We start from the raw sequence: 27990 nt of genomic DNA, 5'->3' as shown, positions 1-27990 counted from the left end.
GAAATCCGAGCCTGTTTTGGGTACGCCTGACCCTTTGCTTTACTTGGAGGTTGAAAGGAACGAAAGGTGGTACTCTTAGCCTTCGGAGCCGAAGGATTAGTACTCGGCAGACATGTAGTTTTAGCAGACGCTAAGTCAGCAATAATCTTGTTCAGATCTTCCCCAAAAAGGATGCTTACCTTAAAAGGGATAACCTCTGAGGTATTTTTAGAGTTCAGATCCACAGACCAGGACCGCAACCCCATAATCTGGTGAGCCAGAATGGACGTAGTAGACACTTTGGCCACCAGCACACCGGCATCAGAGGCCGCCTCCTGAATGTAATGAGAGGCTGTGGTAATATATGAAAGACACTGTCTGGCATTATCAGAAAAATTAGGAGGTAGCTCCGCTTCAACTTCTTGAACCCAGGCTTCAATAGCTTTTGCAGCCCAAGAAGCCGCTATAGTATGTCTATGCACAGCACCCGCAAGAGTGTAAATAGACTTCAAGCAACCCTCCACACGCTTATCCGTTGGTTCCTTCAGAGAGGTGATGGTGGTGAGAGGCAGAGTAGAAGACACCACCAGACGTGCCACATGTGAGTCCACCAGCGACGGTGTTTCCCAATTTTTACTTAACTCTGCAGCAAGGGGATAACGAGCTAGCATCTTTTTAGACAGAGAGAATTTCTTTCCTGGAGACTCCCAGGATTCCTGACGTATGTCAACTAAATGGTCAGAATGTGGCAAAACTAATTTAGTAACCTTCTGACGTTTGAACTTATCAGGTTTCTTAGACGTACATGGAGGGTCAATATCATCATCGATCTGATAGCCTCCAAGTGGTCAGGAACATCCACCTGTGTTGTAGATTCCCCATCAGAAGCATCTGCATCAGTGTCTGATTGGTCAGTATATACGCCATCTTCATCGGATGAAGTATCCAAAACATGCGTGGATTGCGAGGAAGAAATGGCCCGCTTAGATGACCCTTTGGTCCTAGGGGGCGAGGGTCAGGCTTTTGTTTGAACAAGGACTGATTTAACTGCTGTAACTGAGTTAACAGAGAATCCACCCACAGGGACAATATGTGATTGTACAGGCACAGTAGGTCTCACAGGGGGCGCAAGTCTCGTTACTATTACTAGATTAGAAAAGCAGCCCAAGGTGGGTCTTGGTGTGTCACCGGTGCTGCAGGCTGACCGAGGGGTACAGAACTCACAATTCCTGGACCCTCAGCTGGAATATTTCCTCAGATAAATCCGTGGCATCAGCACTGCATGACGCAGGATCAGCCACAGATCTCCCGCCCTGTAATGCAGACATTATTGGAGAATGTAGATTTAGGGCGTAACAGTACAATATAGCCAGACACAGTACCTGACAAAAAAAAACCTGTGGAGTGTGATTACAATGCAGATCACAAACAAGGTATTTAAGTGGTATAAGGTGACTGATATACACAGAGAAAAATACCAAACAGTATATCCTGTGAAATATATATATATATATATATATATATATATATATGACCCTTATGCACTTAGCCCCGTCAGGGTACAGAATATAGGGATAGCAATATGTGTGAGATGCATGGAATAGGAACCACACAGCAGCTTTTGGCACACACAGTCGCATGTACTGTACATCGCAGAAATTATTACAAACAACAATAACACTGCACTGGACTAGCAATACTCAGTAAAGCTATTTAAGTATACAGAGATAACAATGCACAGTAAATACTGGATGTATATCACAGGATACTTGTACTAAATATCCCTATAGTTTTGCACTTGTTCTTAACTAACACTGTCTAAACGACATGTAGAATACTTAAGGTGTGTACACACGGTGAGATTTTTTCTTGAGATTTTGACTATATAGTCAAAATCGCAAGGAAAGTTAGTACAAATCGCAAGGTGAAAGTCACCTTGCGATCCCGATGCGCGGCCCCGCCAGGTCGGCATCGCAAGAAAAGATAGACTGTGCAGTCAATCCTTGCTAGATCGTGTACTGTATCTAGTTCATCTCACATGTCAGTGACATCTCACATAAGCCAAAATCTCACATAAGCCAAAATCTTAAGCACACACACACAGATCTCAAGAAAAGATAGTCAAAATCTGTCCTATCTGGGCTCCGGGGAGTTCAAGGGAAATCGCAAGTAAAAATCGAACATAGCAAGGATCTCACCGTGTGTACACACCCTTAGTGTCCTGTAAATGCACAGCGCTGATGAGGCAGGTGGCTTTACAGAGGAGGCAGTGCCCAGCAGTCCCAGAATCAGCTCAGCTCTGTGTAATGGCGCCCAAACGCTGACAGGGAGTGAGGGAGAGAGAGAGATGCAGCATCTGGGCGGGAAGATCTGCTGTAGATGGCGCCTGGGGCTGGGGGAGGTGCCACAGGTCAGAGCCTTGACTTCACCACTGGGTACTATGGAGCCTTACTAAACGGATTTTAGTAAATCTGACCTGCGCTCCTTGCCCTGGTGGATATAGTGGGGTCCCTGCACGGCCAGTGTCCACGCAAGCAGCGCGGTCCGTCTTCGGAGACCGCGACCAGATCGTGATTTCGGTGGGTCCCGCCTGGGGGGTCCTCTTACCTTCTCCCTATCGTGCGGTCACACGATCCAGGAGAGCAGCGGCGGTATGTGTGCCTGATGAGACCGGAGCGCCTCCGCTGTAAGTACCCGGCAACCAGGGCGCGGGAGAATACGGCGCCGCTGGGGGAGGTGAGGGCCTTGAAGTCTTCTTTCTTGTCAGAAAAGCTCTTTTCAGGGCTGCGTCCCTGTTAGCTGCCTGCACTGCAGGCAACAACTTACAAACTGAGCTCCAGTGCATGGAGGCGGGGATATAGAGGAGGCGGTGCAGTGCATCCTGGGAACAGTCAAAGCTTTAGCCTGTTGGTGCCTCGGATCAAGATCCAACGCTACATTCCCTGTGTAATACCAGTGTACCCTATTGCAGAAAAATTATATAGTCTACTTTGAATCACTTTCATAATTATCAGCTGCCTTGTCAACAGATGCATTTGACCAAAATTTACAATTTAATAATACATAACAACAAAAAATAGAATACGGTGACAAGTGGCACTATCACATTTAAAAAAAATTATAATATGAGACAAAGTTCATACTTCTTCTAATTCCCCAACACGGTAAACCTGTTTATATACAGTAGTCACAGAACCTCTTTAAAACTAATGTGTTGTAGACACCGAACATACATTAACGTGTGAGTGAGAAGTAGTGACAATGACCAAACCAGTACCAGAGTTTTTTTCCACATTGGTGATAATAGCAAAGGATAGCGGGAATCGTGCTTTCAGAACATTCTATTATTACATGCTGGTGATAGAACAGATCTAAAGTTTTATTAGATCAAAAAAGTAAGCATATAAGAAAGGGATCATCTTTACTTGAAAAAAAACACATTTTAAAGTGTCTTCAGTCAAAAATGTTCTGTGAACCAGACAAGACAATTTGGAGTGTAAAGCATACTGTAGAAGAATGAGGCTCTGTGTCTGGGCAAATAGATGCCCATACACTTATGATGCCCATAATGCACCTTATGATGGGCACCTTAATGCATAAGGGCCCTCATTCCGAGTTGTTCGCTCGCAAGCTGCTTTTAGCAGCTTTGCACACGCTAAGCCGCCGCCTACTGGGAGTGAATCTTAGCTTATCAAAATTGCGAACGAAAGATTAGCAAAATTGCAAATAGACACTTCTTAGCAGTTTCTGAGTAGCTCCACACTTACTCGGCAACTGCGATCAGTTCAGTCAGTTTCGTTCCTGGTTTGACGTCACAAACACTCCCAGCGTTCGGCCAGACACTGGTTCTCCAGCCACTCCCGCGTTTTTCCCAGAAACTGTAGCGTTTTTTCGCACACACCCATAAAACGGCCAGTTTCCGCCCAGAAACACCCACTTCCTGTCAATCACATTACGATCACCAGAACGAAGAAAAAACCTTGTAATGCCGTGAGCAAAATACCTATCTGCATAGCAAATTTACTTGGCGCAGTCGCACTGCGGACATTGCGCATGCGCATTAGCGACTAATCGCTCCGTTGCGAGAAAAATATAATGAGCGAACAACTCGGAATGACCCCCAAGGTGCCCATCATGCACCTTATGATGCCCATACACTTGTGAGATATTAGGTGCTATTCTTCGATTTCGACCTCATCTGTGAGAGAAATCGAAGGATTGTATGCACATTTTAGGTACCTTGAGACGCGATGCGCGGGCACGCCGCTCGAATGTCGCGTCTCAAGATAGTATGTGCTGCACTTAATATTTCTCGCACCACAGTGGGATCGCATGTGGTTTTTAAACCACATGTGATTATCAAACTGCGATGTGCAATGGGCGCCCGCCGAGAGCGACCAGAGGCTTCTCCCACTCGGCGGTGACGTGCCGATCAAGTGATTACCATGCGATTTATCGCATTATCACATGGTAATCACTTTGGCAGTTCAGGTGCGATTTCATTGCACATGAACTGCTGGTGCGATGCCCCATCTGCCCTAACTGCCGGTGCGATGTCACGTCGCGGGGCATTGCACAAGTGTATGGGCACCATTAGTCTTTCAGAAGTTATGAGAGACAGTGCCTAAATAAAATGGATCCCAGTGTTGTGGGAATAAGAAAGAATCCCAGTGCTAGGTGGAGTAAGAAATAATGAAAAGTGTGAACTTAATAATCTTTGTCATCAGGCGCTGGCTGCCTTTAGGGCAAATGCAATCAGGTGGCCCCAGCTTTTCTACAAGCCCTTCCTGCATATATTCTTGCTGTCTCATTTAGTCCTACCTGCAAATATCCCTGATTGACCACTCCATAGCTGTCTCTCGGATTTTATTGTAATCCCAGCAGTTTGGATCCCGACAGTGGCACTCAGATTTACAGAATTCCGACGGATCCCGGTGAATATTTTAACTGTACCCCTATACCCACCCCTCCCACAGTTTAACCCTTACCGTCCCTCCCTCAGCCAAACCCTAACCCTCCCCCTAGTGCCTAACCCTAAACCTAACCCCAAGAACTTACTGTTGGGATTCTGACCACCAGAAAGCCACTGTCCCCTGCCTCTCATTACCCCCTCTATAGCTCTCTCTCACTACCAGTTCCTAACATATAACACTGAGGCCATGACCGCACACACTGACCTCATAGCACTCACTGACCCCTTACATCTCACTTATTGCCCCCCACAGAACTCACTGACTCCCTCACATCTTACTTCATGCTTCCCACAGCACACACTGACCCCCTTACATCTCACTTATTGCCCCTCACAACACTCACTAACCCCCTCACATCTCACTTATTGCCCCCACAGCACTCACTGACTCCCTCACATCTCACTTAATGCCCCCCACAGTACACACTGACCCCATTACATATCACATATTGCCCCCCCCCCACAGCACACACTGACCCCCTTACATCTCACTTATTGCCCTCCAGAGAACTCACTAACCCCCTCAGATCTCGCTTATTGCCCCCCACAGCACACACTGACCCCATTACATATCACATATTGCCCCCCCCCCACACAGCACACACTGACCCACTTACATCTCACTTATTGCCCCCCAGAAAACTCACTAACCCCCTCAGATCTCGCTTATTGCCCCCCACAGCACTCACTAACCCCCTCACATCTCACTTATTGCCCCCACAGCACTCACTGACTCCCTCACATCTCACTTAATGCCCCCCACAGCACACACTGACCCCATTACATATCACATATTGCCCCCCCCCACGGCACACACTGACCCCCTTACATCTCACTTATTGCCCCCCAGAGAACTCACTAACCCCCTCAGATCTCGCTTATTGCCCCCCACAGCACACACTGACCCCATTACATATCACGTATTGCCTCCCACAGTACTCACTGAACCCTTGACATCTCACTTATTGCCTCCCACAGCACACACTGACCCCCTTACATCTCACTTATTGCCCCCCCACAGCACTCACTAACCTCCTCATATCTCACTTATTGCCCCCCCCACAGCACACACTAACCCCCTTACATCTTACTTATTGCCCCCCCACAGCACTCACTAACCTCCTCATATCTCACTTATTGCCCCCCCCACAGCACACACTAACCCCCTTACATCTCACTTATTGCCCCCCCACAGCACTCACTAACCTCCTCATATCTCACTTATTGCCCCCCCCACAGCACACACTAACCCCCTTACATATCACTTATTGACTCCCACAGCACTCACTGACCCCCTGACATCTCACTTATTACCTCCCACAGCACACACTGACCCCTCACTTGCCCCCTAAAAGCACTCGCTGTCCACCTCAGTGCACTCACTGACCCCATCTGACAGCACTCATTTTCCTTTCACTGACCCCCTCCCTCAATTACCCCATCACAGCTCACACGCTGCCCCCAACAGTACACGCTGACCCCCTCTCAGCATTTACTCCCTCACAGCACTACGCCCTTTATGGTCCACCTCAGAGAATTCCTCACTCACTTCAATGTCACAGTTAAAACATAGAAACATAGAATTTGACAGCAGATAAGACCCACTTGGCCAGTCTAGTCTGCCCCTTTTTTTTATTCTTTAGGTAATCTCAACACTTTAGCCTTAGTTCTTTGTAAGGATATTCATATGCCTATTCCAAGCATGTTTTTGCTCTACTGTCTTAGCCTCTACCACCTCTAACAGGAGGCTATTCCACTTAACCACTACCCTCTCTGTGAAGTAATTTCTACTTCAATTTTCTCCCCTCGCCTTCACTGTCCACCTCAAGCACCTTCAGTCCCTTCAATGTCCACCTCAAAGTGCTTCTACCTTCAACAGCACATCACTCTCCCTAATCCCTCCAATGTCCCCCTCCAGCACTCCCCCTCCCCTTCAATGTCCACCATAAAGTACTCTCCCTTTCCACGCCTCAGCCCCTTCAATGTCCCCCGTCAGCACTACCCCTCCTCCCTCAATGTCCACGCTAAAGTACTCTACCTTCCCATGCCTCAGCACTCTCAATGTCCACACCGCCGCTCCTCAACTGTCCCCCCACCATAGCACTCCCTTTGGCAGCGAAAGCAAAATTACCTTCTTTATTTTGGTGTAAAATTGTTGTTCCTATCTTGCTCTCTTTTTCCCTGCAGTGGTGCGCAGCCAAGCTGGTCTTGTCGCGATCGTGCTGCTTCTGCTATGAGACTGAACTAAAGAGTTGGTCGCCCCGCTGCCCAATAGTATTATAGCACAGTGAGAGCGGTCGGAAGCGGACGCAGCCTGTAGCAGCTACAGTTGACGGCCTCCTGCAGCTAGTTCGATATACTGTATGCAGCGGGCGGCCCTCTAACACTAAAACTGCAGTGGCCCGTGGGACAGATGGACTTGTGCTGGTGCGCTGGGTGCCACCACTGTCATATATATTTTTATTGAATTTGAAAATAAGAATTTACTTACCGATAATTCTATTTCTCATAGTCCGTAGTGGATGCTGGGGACTCCGAAAGGACCACAGGGGGAATAGCGGCTCCGCAGGAGACTGGGCACATCTAAAGAAAGCTTTAGGACTATCTGGTGTGCACTGGCTCCTCCCCCCATGACCCTCCTCCAAGCCTCAGTTAGGATACTGTGCCCGGACGAGCGTACACAATAAGGAAGGATCTTGAATCCCGGGTAAGACTCTTACCAGCCACACCAATCACACCGTACAACTTGTGATCTGAACCCAGTTAACAGCATGATAACAGAAGGAGCCTCTGAAAAGATGGCTCACAACAACAAAAAACCCGATTTTTGTAACAATAACTATGTACAAGTAATGCAGACAATCCGCACTTGGGATGGGCGCCCAGCATCCACTACGGACTATGAGAAATAGAATTATCGGTAAGTAAATTCTTATTTTCTCTAACGTCCTAGTGGATGCTGGGGACTCCGAAAGGACCATGGGGATTATACCAAAGCTCCCAAACGGGCGGGAGAGTGCGGATGACTCTGCAGCACCGAATGAGAAAACTCCAGGTCCTCCTCAGCCAGGGTATCAAATTTGTAGAATTTAGCAAACGTGTTTGCCCCTGACCAAGTAGCAGCTCGGCAAAGTTGTAAAGCCGAGACCCCTCGGGCAGCCGCCCAAGATGAGCCCACTTTCCGTGTGGAATGGGCTTTTACAGATTTTGTCTAAAAAAGGGGAGGTAGAGGACTGCTGCGCCTCAGAGAGCTGCAGTAGGGATACCAACAGATGATCACTCAATCACCCTGGAACACAAAGCACAAGAAAATAAGGGATCCCTTCTGCGCTCATCCAACAACAATAAACAGTAATGCAATAAATGATAGGTTCCCAATGGATAAGTCTATGACTAAATTATAGTCTCTTTTAGTTCTTATACAAAGCGGAAGTGCTGGATGTAGGGAGACTCAATGCATACCGTACTCACAAGGAGTCGTGGTATGTCCCGCATGTAGAGGTGTCTTAAGTCGCTTGGTTCTTCTTTACCTTCTCCGAGGTGGAAAGTTCTTATCCTCGTAGTTGGATGACCTTAAATGCAGAGATCTGACCCATCTGTGTCTGTCCTGTGCCGCTGTATGTACATCGGGTGACAGCAGCCCATGTGCCGGGGGGAGAGCATGAAAGGGCACGCTGACAGTAGGGAGAGAGCCGGGGCTGGCGGGCGACCTGCTGTCTGTCACCTGACGCCCTGTGTGTGCGGTAGCAGCGCCGGCACTGGAGGGAGCGCTGTGACACTGGCAGGAGAATGGGGAATTCCCACACCGGGAGCGGGGCCCGGGCCGACTGGGAAAAAAATCATTTTTCCCCAGTCGGCCCGGGCCCCGCTCCCGGTGTGGGAATTCCCCATTCTCCTGCCAGTGTCACAGCGCTCCCTCCAGTGCCGGCGCTGCTACCGCACACACAGGGCGTCAGGTGACAGACAGCAGGTCGCCCGCCAGCCCCGGCTCTCTCCCTACTGTCAGCGTGCCCTTTCATGCTCTCCCCCCGGCACATGGGCTGCTGTCACCCGATGTACATACAGCGGCACAGGACAGACACAGATGGGTCAGATCTCTGCATTTAAGGTCATCCAACTACGAGGATAAGAACTTTCCACCTCGGAGAAGGTAAAGAAGAACCAAGCGACTTAAGACACCTCTACATGCGGGACATACCACGACTCCTTGTGAGTACGGTATGCATTGAGTCTCCCTACATCCAGCACTTCCGCTTTGTATAAGAACTAAAAGAGACTATAATTTAGTCATAGACTTATCCATTGGGAACCTATCATTTATTGCATTACTGTTTATTGTTGTTGGATGAGCGCAGAAGGGATCCCTTATTTTCTTGTGCATTGTTTTACAGATTTTGGCTGTGGCAGGCCTGCCACAGAATGTGCAAGCTGAATTGTACTACAAATCCAACGAGCAATCGTCTGCTTAGAAGCAGGAGCACCCAGCTTGTTGGGTGCATACAGGATAAACAGCGAGTCAGATTTTCTGACTCCAGCCGTCCTGGAAACATATATTTTCAGGGCCCTGACTACGTCCAGCAACTTGGAATCCTCCAAGTCCCTAGTAGCCGCAGGCACCACAAATAGGTTGGTTCAGGTGAAACGCTGAAACCACCTTAGGGAGAAACTGAGGACGAGTCCTCAATTTCGCCCTGTCCGAATGGAACATCAGATAAGGGCTTTTTCAGGATAAAGCCGCCAATTCTGACACGCGCCTGGCCCAGGGCAGGGACAACAGCATGACCACTTTCCATGTGAGATATTGTAACTCCACAGATTTAAGTGGTTCAAACCAATGTGACTTTTGGAACCCAAAACTACATTGAGATCCCAAAGTGCCACTGGAGGCACAAAAGGAGGCTGTATATGCAGTACCCCTTTTACAAACGTCTGAACTTCAGGGACTGAAGCTAGTTCTTTTTGGAAGAAAATTGACAGGGACGAAATTTGAACCTTAATGGACCCCAATTTCAGGCCCATAGACACTCCTGTTTGCAGGAAATGTAGGAATCGACCCAGTTGAATTTCCACCGTCGGGCCTTACTGGCCTCGCACCACGCAACATATTTTCGCCAATTGCGGTGATAATGTTTTTGCGGTTACATCCTTCCTGGCTTTGATCAGGATAGGGATGACTTCATCCGGAATGCCCTTTTTCCTTCAGGATCTGGCGTTCAACCGCCATGCCGTCAAACGCAGCCGCGGTAAGTCTTGGAACAGACAGGGTCCTTGCTGGAGCAGGTCCCTTCTTAGAGGTAGAGGCCACGGATCCTCCGTGAGCATCTCTTGAAGTTCCGGTTACCAAGTCCTTCTTGGCCAATCCGGAGCCACGAATATAGTGCTTACTCTTCACCATCTTATCAATCTCAGTACCTTGGGTATGAGAGGCAGAGGAGGGAACACATACCCTGACTGGTACACCCACGGTGTTACCAGAGCGTCTACAGCTATTGCCTGAGGGTCCCTGGACCTGGCGCAATACCTGTCGAGTTTTTCCCAACGGTTTATAATCATGTGGAAGACTTCTGGGTGAAGTCCCCACTCTCCCGGGTGGAGGTCGTGCCTGCTGAGGAAGTCTGCTTCCCAGTTGTCCACTCCCGGAATGAATACTGCTGACAGTGCTATCCCATGATTTTCCGCCCAGCGAAGAATCCTTGCAGCTTCTGCCATTGCCCTCCTGCTTCTTGTGCCACCCTGTCTGTTTACGTGGGTGACTGCCGTGATGTTGTCCGACTGGATCAACACCGGCTGACCTTGAAGCAGAGGTCTTGCTAAGCTTAGAGCATTGTAAATGTCCCTTAGCTTCAGGATATTTATGTGAAGTGATGTCTCCAGGCTTGACCATAAGTCCTGGATATTCCTTCCCTTTGTGACTGCTCCCCAGCCTCGCAGGCTGGCATCCGTGGTTACCAGGACCCAGTCCTGAATGCCGAATCTGCGGCCCTCTAGAAGATGAGCACTCTGCAACCACCACAGGAGGGACACCCTTGTCCTTGGTGACAAGGTTATCCGCTGATGCATCTGAAGATACGACCCGGACCATTTGTCCAGCAGGTCCCACTGGAAAGTTCTTGCGTGGAATCTGCCGAATGGGATTGCTTCGTAGGAAGCCACCATTTTACCCAGAACCCTTGTGCATTGATGCACTGAGACTTGGCTCGGTTTTAGGAGGTTCCTGACTAGCTCGGATAACTCCCTGGCTTTCTCCTCCGGGAGAAACACCTTTTTCTGGACTGTGTCCAGGATCATCCCTAGGAACAGAAGACAAGTCGTCGGAACCAGCTGCGATTTTGGAATATTGAGAATCCAACCGTGCTGCAGCAACACTACCTGAGATAGTGCTACACCGACCTCCAACTGTTCCCTGGATCTTACCCTTATCAGGGAATTGTCCAAGTAAGGGATAACTAAAATTCCCTTCCTTTGAAGGAATATCATCATTTCGGCCATTACCTTGGTAAAGACCCGGGGTGCCGTGGACCATCCATACGGCAGCGTCTGAACTGATAGTGACAGTTCTGTACCATAAACCTGAGGTACCCTTGGTGAGAAGGGTAAATTTTGACATGAAGGTAAGCATCCTTGATGTCCCGAGACATCATGTAGTCCCCTTCTTCCAGGTTCGCAATCACTGCTCTGAGTGACTCAATCTTGAATTTGAACCTCTGTATGTAAGTGTTCAAAGATTTTAGATTTAGAATCGGTCTCACCGAGCCGTCCGGCTTCGGTACCACAACAGTGTGGAATAATATCCCGTTCCCTGTTGCAGGAGGGGTATATTGATTATCACCTGCTGGGAATACAGCTTGTGAATGGCTTCCAAAACTGTCTCCCTGTCAGAAGGAGACATCGGTAAAGCCGACTTTAGGAAACGGCGAGGGGGAGACGTCTCGAATTCTAATTTGTACCCCTGAGATATCACCTGAAGGATCCAATGGTCTACTTGCGAGTGAGCCCACTTCGCGCTGAAATTCATTGAGACGGGCCCCCCCACCGTGCCTGATTCTGCTTGTAAAGCCCCAGCGTATACTGAGGGCTTGGCAGAGGCGGGAGAGGGTTTCTGTTCCTGGGAACTGGCTGATTTCTGCAGCCTTTTTCCTCTCCCTCTGTCACGGGGCAGAAATGAGGAACCTTTTGCCCGCTTATCCACGAAAAGACTGCGCCTGATAATACGGCGCCTTCTCATGTTGAGAGGCGACCTGGGGTACAAACGTGGATTTCCCAGCTGTTGCTGTGGCCACCAGGTCTGAAAGACCGACCCCAAATAACTCCTCCCCTTAATAAGGCAATACTTCCAAATGCCGTTTGGAATACGCATCACCTGACCACTGACGTGTCCATAACCCTCTACTGGTAGAAATGGACAACGCACTTAGACTTGATGCCAGTCGGCAAATATTCCGCTGTGCATCACGCATATATAGAAATGCATCTTTCAAATGCTCTATAGGCAAAAATATACTGTCCCTATCTAGGGTATCAATATTTTCAGTCAGGGAATCCGACCACGCCAACCCAGCACTGCACATCCAGGCTGAGGCGATTGCTGGTCGCAGTATAAAACCAGTATGTGTGTAAATACATTTTAGGATACCCTCCTGCTTTCTATCAGCAGGATCCTTAAGGGCGGCCATCTCAGGAGAGGATAGAGCCCTTACAAGCGTGTGAGCGCTTTATCCACCCTAGGGGGTGTTTCCCAACGCACCCTAACCTCTGGCGGGAAAGGATATAATGCCAATAACATTTTAGAAATTGTTATCGGGGGAAACCCACGCATCATCACACACCTCATTTAATTTCTCAGATTTAGGAAAACTACAGGTAGTTTTTCCTCACCGAAGATAATACCCCTTTTTTTTTTTGGTGGTACTCGTATTATCAGAAATGTGTAAAACATTTTTCATTGCCTCAATCGTGTAATGTGTGGCCCTACTGGAAGTCACATTTGTCTCTTCACCGTCGACACTGGAGTCAGTATCCGTGTCGGCGTCTATATCTGCCATTTGAGGTAACGGGCGCTTTATAGCCCCTGACGGCCTATGAGACGTCTGGACAGGCACAAGCTGAGTAGCCGGCTGTCTCATGTCAACCACTGTCTTTTATACAGAGCTGACACTGTCACGTAATTTCTTCCAACAGTTCATCCACTCAGGTGTCGACCTCCTAGGGGGTGACATCACTATTACAGGCAATCTGCTCCGTCTCCACATCATTTTTCTCCTCATACATGTCGACACAAAAGTACCGACATACAGCACACACACAGGGAATGCTCTGATAGAGGACAGGACCCCACTAGCCCTTTGGGGAGACAGAGGGAGAGTTTGCCAGCACACACCAGAGCGCTATATATATACAGGGATAACCTTATATAAGTGTTTTTCCCCTTATAGCTGCTGTATAGTTAATACTGCGCCTAATTTGTGCCCCCCTCTCTTTTTTAACCCTTTCTGTAGTGTAGTGACTGCAGGGGAGAGCCAGGGGAGCTTCCCTCCAACTGAGCTGTGAGGGAAAATGGCGCCAGTGTGCTGAGGAGATAGGCTCCGCCCCCTTATCGGCGGCCTTATCTCCCGTTTTTTTATGTATTTTGGCAGGGGTTAAATGCATCCATATAGCCCAGGAGCTATATGTGATGCATTTTTTGCCATCCAAGGTGTTTATTATTGCGTCTCAGGGCGCCCCCCCCAGCGCCCTGCACCCTCAGTGACCGGAGTGTTAAGTGTGCTGAGAGCAATGGCGCACAGCTGCAGTGCTGTGCGCTACCTTGTTGAAGACAGGACGTCTTCTGCCGCCGATTTTCCGGACCTCTTCTGCCTTCTGGCTCTGTAAGGGGGCCGGCGGCGCGGCTCTGGGACCCATCCAAGCTGGGCCTGTGATCGTCCCTCTGGAGCTAATGTCCAGTAGCCTAAGAAGCCCAATCCACTCTGCACGCAGGTGAGTTCGCTTCTTCTCCCCTTAGTCCCTCGATGCAGTGAGCCTGTTGCCAGCAGGTCTCACTGAAAATAAAAAACCTAAACTAAAACTTTCACTAAGAAGCTCAGGAGAGCCCCTAGTGTGCACCCTTCTCGGTCGGGCACAGAGATCTAACTGAGGCTTGGAGGAGGGTCATGGGGGGAGGAGCCAGTGCACACCAGATAGTCCTAAAGCTTTCTTTAGATGTGCCCAGTCTCCTGCGGAGCCGCTATTCCCCCTGTGGTCCTTTCGGAGTCCCCAGCATCCACTAGGACGTTAGAGAAATGTTTGTTACTATATTCTATTTTTTGAAACATTAAAAACGTTCCAATATTGTCATCTATATATGGCTTTAACCAAAAATGTCTTAGATTTATTCTATACATAGCAGATAAAGATGTAAGAGTAAATGAAGACTAGCCAAAAGTTGTACAGAATGGCTTAAGTCATCTCAAACACAGCCTATAATACTTAAATTTACTTACAGTATTATAAAGGTCTTCCAATTTGCCTATGGTCAAAAATCGGTGCATGTTCACTCCATATTCAATAAGCAGCTTTACAAAGTCTACACGATCCATTACTAATGCATCTTCCATTGCTTGTTCCAATGATCCAACCTTTCATAAAAATAAAACCACAGCTGAATATATGAATGCACAATAATTAGGTAAATTACTGTAAATATATATTTTTGTTAAAGATATTTGGGGAGATGTAAGGTGTTAGATCTTTTTCTATGTTCTTCTACAGATAGACTTCAGGCTCCCCAAGTGTTACCCTGCAATGGCAGCCATAAAATATATCATGCTTGGGCCAGTACTTTGCCAGCAATTATACCATGTTACCACTATTATTACCCACCACTACAAGCCAGGGTTGTGGGGAAGGGCTTGCATTATTTTATACTCTGTGGACATTATGTCAGGTGAACCCCGCGCTGCATGTCCCCCTGCTATGGTGTTCCCAGACCAGTCAGCGTAAGCCTAGTTCCGATAGCAGATTTCATGGGCTCTCTCGTTGACCCCTGATACTGCAACTTCCAACCTAGGCTTTGAGCGCTAGTGCTGAGGGAGGATTAACACTTTAAAAAAAAAAATTCCGGAAGTCACTACAAATCCAGACATTATTGCATGTTATGCAAACGATTACATAGTGTATTGTAAAAGCAGATTTTAAAATGAACCTCTATCCTTTCATGCACCAGATTAAGGGGGACATGTACTAAGCAGTGATAAAAGTGGAGAAGTGAGCCAGTTGAGAAGTTGCCCATAGCAACCAATCAGCTGCTCTGTATATGTTTATAGTATGCAAATTATAAATGTTACGTCAATGCTGATTGGTTGCCATGAGCAACTTCTCCACTTTTATCACTGCTTAGTACATGTCCCCCTTAAACAACTGTAGCACCACTACTGGATAGAGCTTTCAAAAGTTATATTTAAAAAAGGGTCCGATTAATTTGCGATGCAGTAGTCACTCTCTCTACTTGTGTCTATGCAGAAGTGTCGTCATTGTCCACAGTTAATAGACCATAACTGCTACAGTGATACCTTCACTGTAGTAAAATATAGGTCATACTGTAAAGAAATGGTAGCAAAGATGACAGAAGTCCAAACCAAAAGAAACCACTCATAGCTACAGGTACTGCATGCATTTCTCATACACATTAAATAGCAAAACTACAGTTTTTATTCATATATAACAAAGAATAAAACAATAATATCTCCTTTCCATCAACAATCATCAACGTAACTTTCAAATAAAAATGAATTCAAGTGATTGTTGCTTAGAACTAAACAACATCCCAGAAAATATGACGAAGCTCCTGAATACTTTTGTATACTTTGATTTGTAAGGCAAAACTATCCTTCCCTAGGCAGTAAAACTTTAGTGGTACTCTAGAATAACGGCAACAGGAAGTAATGGACAAGCATCATTAAAAAAAAAAGTAATTAGCTGAGATACCTGAGGGTATGATCCTGAGCCTGATTAGAAAGTACTGTTCCCACAAATAATGTGTTTTTAAAGGGAAGCTATAAAGTTATCTATTCCTCTAGGCATCTAAAAACAGTAAATCAGTGGGTGTTCATCCAGGTGGAAAATAGGAGTTTACACATATTTGGTCAGGTGTATACAGTAACAGGTTAGAACCAGATTAAGAGACTATAGTGTAAGAAGGAAAACAAAACTTGTACAAAAAAACTTAACACTACTGTATGTCAAGCAAAAAGTAAGGCCAAAAGCAAAATAGATAATCCCAATTAGCAAATCTTACACATACAAAAATGTATTAGTAAAATAGCTGATGATACTTTGGACATAAACTGTATCGGTTGTGCTTTAATGCAATACTGTTTTTTGTATAATGTGTAGTGAGCAGTGGACCTGAACTCCATCACAGTTTTATCTGATTTTATCTGGAGCTATCTTTCCATTCACATGCCAATGGTGAAATGTACTTTTTTCTGCCAGGAAGTTTAAAGTTTCCATACACTATAGATAATATCCATTTTATTATCAACATAAAATAACATTTGTGACAATAAAAACACCATAATCTTAAGGGTTTACGACATAAGGGTCTATTCAATTACTGTTGGAAAAACTGCATTTTCTGACGGTTTTAAATTGAATCTGGATTCGACCTAGTCAAGTCCAGTGCCGTTTTTCCAACAAGCTGGGAATTCCGACTTGTCGGAAAACACGTAGATTGGCGGATTAGTCGCAGATCCACGTATTTTGTCGGATTTGCGGGCATTTTTTTGGCCCGTTTACGACAATGCCGATCCGATTTTTAAAAAAAATCAGATCGGCACTGTCGAAAACGGGCAAAAACCTGTCGAAAATGCCCTTAAATTGAATACTGAAGTGTCAGATCCTCTCCGTCGGAGAGGATCCGATAATAATTGAATAGACCCCATAGTTGTAGAGTCCTGCTGAACACACTATAATCTTGTGTTTACATAGTAAAAATAAACAATAATACAAACTTTCCAGTGTTGTCCATACACTAGAATGTGTTTCTTTGCAATATCCACTCTATTCCAAGTCAGAGCCAGGCTCAGCTGGTCTGGGGCAGACATATTTGCTCCTAGAAAATATAATGTTCATAATACAGTTGTAAAGTTTATACGGTTGTAAATACCTAGATACTTTGACTATTTCTTAAGTGCATAGCTTAAATACAACAGCACTTGAGCAAAGCTATTATAAAGACATTGGGGGTAATTCCAAGTTGATCGCAGCAGGAATTTTGTTAGCAGTTGGGCAAAACCATGTGCACTGCAGGGGGGGCAGATATAACATGTGCAGAAAGAGTTAGATTTGGGTGGGTTATTTTGTTTCTGTGCAGGGTAAATACTGGCTTCTTTATTTTTACACTGCAAATTAGATTGCAGATTGAACACACCACACCCAAATCTAACTCTCTCTGCACATGTTATATCTGCCCCCCCTGCAGTGCACATGGATTTGCCCAACTGCTAACAAAATTCCTGCTGCGATCAACTTGGAATTACCCCCATTATTAACCATTGGCTAAGATCACATTACTGAGCAATCTTTCACTCACCAAACAATGTTTGGAGATAATACAGATGTATCCAAAAACTTTTCAAGATTACTGTACACATCTCCACTAGTACAAAATCATGATATATAGAGTATATGAGATTTTTGCTGTATGCACTAGGTTATCAGTAGGACATGAACATAGGTCTGTACTTGGGACTGGGCAGCTTCAGTATAAGTCTGTGATAAGCACTAGAATTAAACGTTGAGACAGTATAGACCATATATTTTAGGTTAGGGTATTTCATTAGTTGTGAGATAGCACAAAGCAATAAGATTAGTCCTAGAAATAAAAAATAAGATTTTACTTACCGATAAATCTATTTCTCGTAGTCCGTAGTGGATGCTGGGACTCCGTCAGGACCATGGGGAATAGCGGCTCCGCAGGAGACAGGGCACAAAATTTAAAAGTTTGACCACTAGGTGGTGTGTACTGGCTCCTCCCCCTATGACCCTCCTCCAAGCCTCAGTTAGGATACTGTGCCCGGACGAGCGTACACAATAAGGAAGGATTTTGAATCCCGGGTAAGACTCAAACCAGCCACACCAATCACACCGTACAACTTGTGATCTGAACCCAGTTAACAGTATGATAACGTAGGAGCCTCTGAAAAGATGGCTCACAACAATAAACAACCCGATTTTTTTGTAACAATAACTATGTACAAGTATTGCAGACAATCCGCACTTGGGATGGGCGCCCAGCATCCACTACGGACTACGAGAAATAGATTTATCGGTAAGTAAAATCTTATTTTCTCTGACGTCCTAGTGGATGCTGGGACTCCGTCAGGACCATGGGGATTATACCAAAGCTCCCAAACGGGCGGGAGAGTGCGGATGACTCTGCAGCACCGAATGAGAGAACTCCAGGTCCTCCTTAGCCAGGGTATCAAATTTGTAGAATTTTACAAACGTGTTCTCCCCTGACCACGTAGCTGCTCGGCAGAGTTGTAATGCCGAGACCCCTCGGGCAGCCGCCCAAGATGAGCCCACCTTCCTTGTGGAGTGGGCCTTGACAGATTTAGGCTGTGGCAAGCCTGCCACAGAATGTGCCAGTTGAATTGTGCTACAAATCCAACGCGCAATCGTCTGCTTAGAAGCAGGAGCACCCAGCTTGTTGGGTGCATATAGTATAAACAGCGGGTCAGATTTTCTGACTCCAGCCGTCCTTGAAATATATATTTTCAATGCTCTGACAACGTCCAGCAACTTGGAATCCTCCAAATCGCTAGTAGCCGCAGGCACCACAATAGGCTGGTTCAGGTGAAACGCTGATACCACCTTAGGCAGAAAATGAGGACGCGTCCTCAATTCTGCCCTGTCCGAATGGAAAATCAGATATGGGCTTCTATATGATAAAGCTGCCAATTCTGACACTCTCCTGGCTGAAGCCAGAGCCAGTAGCATGGTTACTCTCCATGTAAGATATTTCAAATCTACCGATTTGAGTGGCTCAAACCAATGGGATTTGAGAAAATCCAAAACTACATTGAGATCCCACGGTGCCACTGGGGGCACAACCGGGGGCTGTATATGTAGTACTCCTTTTACAAAAGTCTGAACTTCAGGAACTGAAGCCAATTCTTTCTGGAAGAATATCGACAGGGCCGAAATTTGAACCTTAATGGACCCTAATTTGAGGCCCATAGATAATCCTGTTTGCAGGAAATGTAGGAATCGACCCAGTTGAAATTCCTCTGTCGGGGCCTTCCTGGCCTCACACCATGCAACATATTTTCTCCAAATGCGGTGATAATGTTGTGCAGTCACCTCCTTCCTGGCTTTGACCAGGGTAGGGATGACCTCTTCCGGAATGCCTTTTTCCCTTAGGATCCGGCGTTCAACCGCCATGCCGTCAAACGCAGCCGCGGTAAGTCTTGGAATAGACACGGTCCCTGCTGAAGCAGGTCCCTTCTTAGAGGTAGAGGCCACGGATCTTCCGTGAGCATCTCCTGAAGTTCCGGGTACCAAGTCCTTCTTGGCCAGTCCGGAGCCACGAGTATCGTTCTTACTCCCCTTTGCCGTATAATTCTCAGTACCTTGGGTATGAGAGGCAGAGGAGGGAACACATACACTGACTGGTACACCCAAGGTGTTACCAGAGCATCCACAGCTATTGCCTGAGGGTCTCTTGACCTGGCGCAATACCTGTCCAGTTTTTTGTTGAGGCGGGACGCCATCATGTCCACCATTGGCCTTTCCCAATGGACCACAATCATGTGGAAGACTTCTGGATGAAGTCCCCACTCTCCCGGGTGAAGATCGTGTCTGCTGAGGAAGTCTGCTTCCCAGTTGTCCACTCCCGGAATGAACACTGCTGACAGTGCTATCACATGATTTTCCGCCCAGCGAAGAATCCTTGCAGCTTCTGTCATTGCCCTCCTGCTTCTTGTGCCGCCCTGTCTGTTTACGTGGGCGACTGCCGTGATGTTGTCCGACTGGATCAACACCGGCTGACCCTGAAGCAGAGGTTTTGCCAGGCTTAGAGCATTGTAGATTGCTCTTAGCTCCAGTATATTTATGTGAAGAGACGTTTCCAGGCTTGACCACACGCCCTGGAAGTTTCTTCCTCGTGTGACCGCTCCCCAGCCTCTCAGGCTGGCATCCGTGGTCACTAGGACCCAGTTCTGTATGCCGAATCTGCGGCCCTCTAACAGATGAGTACTCTGCAACCACCATAGCAGAGAGACCCTTGTCCTTGTCGACAATTTTATCCGCTGATGCATCTGCAGATGCGATCCGGACCATTTGTCTAGCAGATCCCACTGAAAAATTCGTGCATGGAATCTGCCGAATGGAATCGCTTCGTAAGAAGCCACCATTTTTCCCAGGACTCTTGTGCATTGATGCACAGACACTGTCCCTGGTTTTAGGAGGTTCCTGACTAGTTCGGATAACTCCCTGGCTTTCTCCTCCGGAAGAAATACCTTTTTCTGAACAGTGTCCAGAATCATCCCTAGGAACAGCAGACGTGTCGTCGGGATCAGTTGGGATTTTGGAAAATTCAGAATCCACCCGTGCTGTTGGAGCACTACTTGAGTTAGTGCTACTCCGACCTCCAGCTGTTCTCTGGATCTTGCCCTTATCAGGAGATCGTCCAAGTAAGGGATAATTAATACGCCTTCTCTTCGAAGAAGAATCATCATTTCGGCCATTACCTTGGTAAAGACCCTGGGTGCCGTGGACAATCCAAACGGCAGCGTCTGAAACTGATAATGACAGTTTTGTACCACGAACCTGAGGTACCCTTGGTGTGAAGGGCAAATTGGGACATGAAGGTAAGCATCCTTGATGTCCAAGGACACCATAAAATCCCCCTCTTCCAGATTCGCTATCACCGCTCTGAGTGACTCCATCTTGAACTTGAATTTTTGTATGTACAGGTTCAGAGATTTCAGATTTAGAATAGGTCTTACCGAGCCGTCCGGCTTCGGTACCACAAATAGCGTGGAGTAATACCCCTTTCCCTGTTGTAGAAGGGGTACCTTGACTATCACCTGCTGAGAATACAGCTTGTGAATGGCTTCCAAAACCGTCGCCCTGTCGGCGGGAGACGTTGGCAAAGCAGACTTTAGGAACCGGCGAGGGGGAGACTTCTCGAATTCCAACCTGTTACCCTGAGATACTACCTGCAGAATCCAGGGGTCCACCTGCGAGTGAGCCCACTGTGCGCTGAAATTCTTGAGGCGACCCCCCACCGCCCCTGAGTCCGCTTGTAAGGTCCCAGCGTCATGCTGAGGCCTTTGCAGAAGCCGGGGAGGACTTCTGCTCCTGGGAAGGGGCTGCTTGGTGCAGTCTCTTACCCTTTCCTTTGCCTCGGGGCAAATATGAATGTCCTTTTGCTCGCTTGTTTTTATAGGAACGAAAGGACTGCGGCTGAAAAGACTGCGGCTTTTTCTGTTGGGAGGGGACTTGAGGTAAAAAGGTGGACTTCCCGGCTGTTGCCGTGGCTACCAAATCCGATAGACCGACCCCAAATAATTCCTCTCCTTTATACGGCAATACTTCCATATGCCGTTTGGAATCCGCATCGCCTGACCACTGTCGTGTCCATAGACTTCTTCTGGCAGATATGGACATCGCACTTACTCTTGATGCCAGAGTGCAGATATCTCTCTGTGCATCTCGCATATAAAGGAACGCATCCTTTAATTGCTCTATAGTCAATAAAATACTGTCCCTATCCAGGGTATCAATATTTTCAGTCAGGGCATCCGACCAAGCCACCCCAGCACTGCACATCCAGGCTGAGGCGATTGCTGGTCGCAGTATAACACCAGTATGTGTGTATATACTTTTTAGAGTATTTTCCAGCCTCCTATCAGCTGGATCCTTGAGGGCGGCCGTATCAGGAGACGGTAACGCCACTTGTTTGGATAAACGTGTGAGCGCCTTGTCCACCCTAGGGGGTGTTTCCCAGCGCGCCCTAACCTCTGGCGGGAAAGGGTATAATGCCAATAACTTCTTTGAAATTAGCAGTTTTTTATCAGGGGTAACCCACGCTTCATCACACACGTCATTCAATTCCTCTGATTCAGGAAAAACTGCAGGTAGTTTTTTCAGACCCCACATAATACCCCTTTTTGTGGTACTTGCAGTATCAGAGATATGCAAAGCCTCCTTCATTGCCGTGATCATATAACGTGTGGCCCTACTGGAAAATACGTTTGTTTCTTCACCGTCAACACTGGATTCAGTGTCAGTGTCTGGGTCTGTGTCGACCGACTGAGGTAAAGGGCGTTTTACAGCCCCTGATGGTGTCTGAGACGCCTGGACAGGTACTAACTGGTTTGCCGGCTGTCTCATGTCGTCAACCGACTTTTGTAGCGTGCTGACACTATCCCGTAATTCCATAAACAAAGCCATCCATTCTGGTGTCGACTCCCTAAGGGGTGACATCACCATTACAGGCAATTGCTCCGCCTCCACGCCAACATCGTCCTCATACATGTCGACACACACGTACCGACACACAGCAGACACACAGGGAATGCTCTGATAGAAGACAGGACCCCACTAGCCTTTTGGGGAGACAGAGGGAGAGTTTGCCAGCACACACCCAAGCGCTATAAATATATATATATAGGGACAACCTTAATAAGTGTGTTCCCTTTATAGCAGCTCAAATATTATAAATATCGCCAATAAGTGCCCCCCCTCTCTGTTTTTACCCTGTTTCTGTAGTGCAGTGCAGGGGAGAGTTCTGGGAGCCTTCCTCGCAGCGGAGCTGGGCAGGAAAATGGCGCTGTGTGCTGAGGAGAATAGGCCCCGCCCCCTTTTCGGCGGGCTTCTTCTCCCGGTTTTTTTGGAACCTGGCAGGGGTTAAATACATCCATATAGCCCCAGGGGCTATATGTGATATATTTTAGCCAGAATAGGTATATTACATTGCTGCCCAGGGCGCCCCCCCCCAGCGCCCTGCACCCTCAGTGACCGCTGGTGTGAAATGTGCGGAGAGCAATGGCGCACAGCTGCAGTGCTGTGCGCTACCTCATGAAGACTGAGACGTCTTCTGCCGCCGGTTTCTGGACCTTCTCTATTCAGCATCTGCAAGGGGGTCGGCGGCGCGGCTCCGGTGACCCATCCAGGCTGTACCTGTGATCGTCCCTCTGGAGCTAGTGTCCAGTAGCCTAAGAAGCAAATCCATCCTGCACGCAGGTGAGTTCACTTCTTCTCCCCTAAGTCCCTCGTTGCAGTGAGCCTGTTGCCAGCAGGACTCACTGAAAATAAAAAACCTAACAAACTTTTTCTAAGCAGCTCTTTAGGAGAGCCACCTAGATTGCACCCTGCTCGGACGGGCACAAAAACCTAACTGAGGCTTGGAGGAGGGTCATAGGGGGAGGAGCCAGTACACACCACCTAGTGGTCAAACTTTTAAATTTTGTGCCCTGTCTCCTGCGGAGCCGCTACTCCCCATGGTCCTGACGGAGTCCCAGCATCCACTAGGACGTCAGAGAAATGTAGTTTAAAAGTGCAAATTTGAACTTTTGATTTAAGTACCAGGAAGAGGATCTCTTCTTTTAGTGTCAATTTTAGTGGCATATGGTTCCAGAATACTTAAACAGAATAAATAATAACAAGTGTTCCAAATGAGGAAAAGCAAGAAGCTGTAAAGATTTTTGGTAATCACTGGTAAACCTGCTTCTCTGAGTATATCTGGGGGGCAATGCTAACTGTGAGGTGTAGATGGCTCTGTGATGAACCAGAAAATAAAACATGTTTGCAGCTAGGCCATCTCCTTGACATCCCATCAGTCTCTGTGGAGCCAATGGGAATCAAATTCAACTTAACACGCACACAGAAAAGCCTAATAAAACAATACTAACATGGGAGGAGGCGCAGAAAGGACCACAATACCCCTTACCCATGGATATGAGGAAGAAGCTGTCCACTGTTGTCAAAAGTGAAACAAGTGGGCCCTCATCATAGATCGGTCCAGATAGGGATGGACCCTGTCAATCAGCAGGATTTGGACCTGGATGTCTACCCCATCCAACCTGCCTGCTTCCTTAGTGACCAAAAAAATCTAAGCTGTGCCTCAGATCACTCACCTAGCTTCTGCCAATCCTCTCCCAAGAACCCAAATCAAATGGGAAATGGATGGCCTGTTTGCTTCTTAGATATTTTTAAACATTTATAACGTCACATCCATCTGTTCCACAAGAACCTCAAAGTCTGAGGCCTGATGGAATATTAATGTCCTCAAACTGTTGGTTACCCAATCATTAGGATCATCCTGATCCAAGGGGCATATGTAATAGGGTCCAAGTTTGCTGTAGGTGCGAGATGCTGGCCGATCTCAAAACATTTTTTAAGCGGCAATCATTTACAAGGCATGGTTTTGCCTTGTAAATGATTGCTGCTTTAAAAAGACGCCCAAGATCAGCCGGCATCCTGCATCTCCGGTAAACTCAGACCCTATAACATACTGTATGCCCCCAAATCTCCCAGAACTTCACCTTCCTCCACCTGAGAAATATTCTAGTTGAAGCATCCTTGGAAGGCCACACACATGGAGCTGACTGACGCTTGCAGGGACTTCTGGCTACTGTACATACGAGTCCACACTAAGCTTTAGTAAAATCGCACAAAAGACCCATCTGTCTCACAGGTTAATATTGGATACAGTGGTGTGCCATGTTATAGTATACTGTATCTTTGTGATGGGCTACTTCTCTCAAAACATGTCTGTTCATCTACATGAAATATGCAAGAAAATAAAAACTTTCAATTGTGTAAAATTCACATAAATATTTGCATAAAAAGTAGCATTATATTAGGAAAAAAGTAGCATAATACTAGGGCAAAGTAGTATCACATTTGTAAAAGAGTTGCAAAGAGCAAGAAGACTAATGAACACTGCTGTCTATACAGAAGACCCACAATGTCCCCTCCAAATACAGTAAGGAAGGAGAGCAGCAGGGCGTTCTAGACTTTCCTGCTGACAAGTCTCTGCACATCTGCTATCAGAGTGTAGCTCCTCCCCCCTATATAGAGCAGTGTGGCTACTGTACTGTATAATGCAATGTCTGCTATAAGTGGGGACCAATCACAACGAAAGGTCCCTCGCTATTACTGTCCCTCCTCTGTGAAAAACAAAACTGGACTGTTAAAAAAGAACCCATCAGAGGAAGGGGGAAAGCTAAAAGATAGTCTTACTCACAGATAGAGAGAGCCCTGTCCATGGGCATAATTGCAAGACCATGACAAAGGGCTCTGTGCCTGTGACGGCGGTCGCAGTGGCCCATAAGCCACAGCATCATTAACCTGCTGCAACAATTTGGGGGTGGAGCAGCAATGGCCATTACCGATAACATGGGTGCGCCATCCCCATTTTAGGAGCATGCTAAGGACAGTGTGAACACACCGGCCATCCTGAGTAACCTGAGGGTTACTCAAATGACTGATATACATGCAGATGACCTGATGCTGTGACCTCGGATGCAGCAGAGGATCAGTGAATTCGGCAGGAGGCATCTATTGACACAAGAGGCCTCCTGCAGCATTAGCATATTTTCGTACTGCAGCTGCATCCAAATACGCAGCTGCTGTGTCTTATTGCCATCTCTGAATCAGACTCATAAGAGTCTAGCTGCAATCAAATTTGGTTTATGTGCGAGCTTCTCACAGCGCCTTCTACACCCCATGGTGAGCAATGTCCCCTAGCAGAGATGACAAACCAAACTACTCGTCAACAGCAGAGATGCACCAAAAGAGAAGAATAACTTATATAGGATACCGAGAGGCTCATATGCATGCTTTCTAGTGCATCATCCAATCTGGCTTTGACTATTAAAACATTTATTTTTGCCCTCTGTTCCCTGTGGGAAAGTTCCTTTTTTGCACATTTATTTTTAACACAGAACAACTTGTGGGTAATCACATTTCTGAAACAACTTACCTTTTAGAAGAGCTGTCAGGATTGCCATGTCTATATCCTGCTGCTCTTCAGACTCTGCATCAAATATGGTGATCTGATAGATGCAAACATAAGCTATAAACCTCTTTACCTTCCAAATCCACCGATGCTTCAAAACCAAGCTGCTATGCAACTCCCAACTGGGCTAGGGGGTGAATTTGCTAAAGTGCCAGCTTACAGATTCTGGTTATCATTTACCTAGTTCATTCTAAAAACAACAGCAAGACTGGTTGCTATTGGCAATACCACCGCTTTTGTATCCTGCACTTCAGTAAATGTACCTGTAGGAGTCTAAATGACAGTGATTAGCTCCATTATAGATTCTAGAACTACCAAGTTATTTCTTCATTTTTATTTGTATTTAGAAGAATAAATTACCTTATTACCAAGTAACCGGGATTGGTCACATGTAACATAGGGCCTGATTCAGAGGTGGATGCAAATGCTGTTGCGACTATGAAAATATGCTAATGATGCTGCCATGGGGATTTGTACAACGGTTGCACCATCAATCAATTGTGCACCCTGTGGATGCTGAAAATGTCCATCGCAAGTAAGCCGCTGGATCCTTTAAAACTGCATACAAATTTGCAGTTGCAGGATCAGACATGCCACGGAAACGGTCACGACACACCTACTTTTTTAAAGCCACCCCCCAAGTACCTCCCACAAATGCGCACTGTCTGTCACTAACTTAGCGAATAAACCACCACTGCATCCACAGTCGTCAATCAATCACTGCGCGTGTGTAGTATGTCTCTAATGCTGAACTGCACAGACAACAGCATAGAGTCCACCTCTGAATCCAAAACAAACTATTTCTGCATAGTTAGGGGTCTATTTACTAAGGCTTGTATGGAGATAAAGTGGACAGAGATAAAGTACCAGCCAATCAGCTCCTAGCTGCCAATTAACAGATTTGGTTTGAAAAATTACAGTTAGGAGCTGGTTGGCTGGTACTTTATCTCAGTCCACTTTATCTCCATCCAAGGCTTAGTAAATAGACCCCTTAATAAAAGAACTCCAAAAAAAAGCATGAGAATGATAATCTGCCCTCAGACAAGCAGAGAACAATTAACTAAGATTTAAAGAATTGGTTCAAAAATTTGAATAGTTCAGGTTGAAAAAAATAAGATTTTAAACCTACCGGTAAATCTTTTTCTCGTAGTCCGTAGAGGATGCTGGGGACTCCGTAAGGACCATGGGAATAGACAGGCTCCGCAGGAGACATGGGCACTTTAAGAAAGACTTTAGATCTGGTGTGCACTGGCTCCTCCCTCTATGCCCCTCCTACAGACCTCAGTTAGAGACACTGTGCCCAGAGGAGACGGACAGCACGAGGAAAGGATTTTTGTAAATCCAAGGGCAAGATTCATACCAGCCACACCAATCACACCGTATAACTTGTGATATACTATCCAGTTAACAGTATGAAAACGACATAGCATCAGTCCAAGACCGATGAGACTATAACATAACCCATATGTAAGCAAAACTATATACAAGTCTTGCAGGAGTAGTCCGCACTTGGGACGGGCGCCCAGCATCCTCTACGGACTACGAGAAAAAGATTTACCGGTAGGTTTAAAATCTTATTTTCTCTAACGTCCTAGAGGATGCTGGGGACTCCGTAAGGACCATGGGGATTATACCAAAGCTCCCAAACAGGTGGGAGAGTGCGGATGACTCTGCAGCACCGATTGAGCAAACAGGAGGTCCTCCTCAGCCAGGGTATCAAACTTATAGAACTTTGCAAAGGAGTTTGAACCCGACCAAGTAGTAGCTCGGCACAGCTGTAGCGCAGAGACCCCTCTGGCAGCCGCCCAAGAAGAGCCCACCTTCCTAGTGGAATGGGCCTTGACCGATTTAGGTAACGGCAATCCCGCAGTAGAATGCGCCTGTTGAATCGTGTTACAGATCCAGCGAGCAATAGTCTACTTTGAAGCAGGGGCACCAATCTTGTTGGTTGCATACATGACAAACAGTGCTTCTGTTTTTCTGACTGTAGCCGATCTGGCCACTTAAATTTTCAAAGCCCTGACCACATCAAGGG

At 46.8% G+C, this 27990-nt stretch overlaps 1 protein-coding gene across 2 annotated transcripts in view; it reads right to left on the bottom strand.

Moving 5' to 3' along the window:
* Positions 1-27990, bottom strand: part of TRPM6 (transient receptor potential cation channel subfamily M member 6) — a 527875-nt gene that overhangs the window by 247916 nt on the left and 251969 nt on the right. For both annotated transcript variants that reach the window (XM_063913863.1, XM_063913865.1), the window contains exons 10-12: positions 25920-25992; positions 16936-17036; positions 14428-14562 (exon numbers count right to left, since the gene is read on the bottom strand). In XM_063913863.1, the coding sequence (XP_063769933.1) occupies positions 14428-14562; positions 16936-17036; positions 25920-25992 (309 nt within the window). The remainder of the gene's footprint in view (positions 1-14427; positions 14563-16935; positions 17037-25919; positions 25993-27990) is intronic.

Source organism: Pseudophryne corroboree, chromosome 1 (assembly GCF_028390025.1).
Source record: "Pseudophryne corroboree isolate aPseCor3 chromosome 1, aPseCor3.hap2, whole genome shotgun sequence".
In the NCBI taxonomy this organism is placed as follows: Eukaryota; Metazoa; Chordata; class Amphibia; order Anura; family Myobatrachidae; genus Pseudophryne; species Pseudophryne corroboree.
This window is presented reverse-complemented; position numbering and strand designations above follow the sequence as displayed.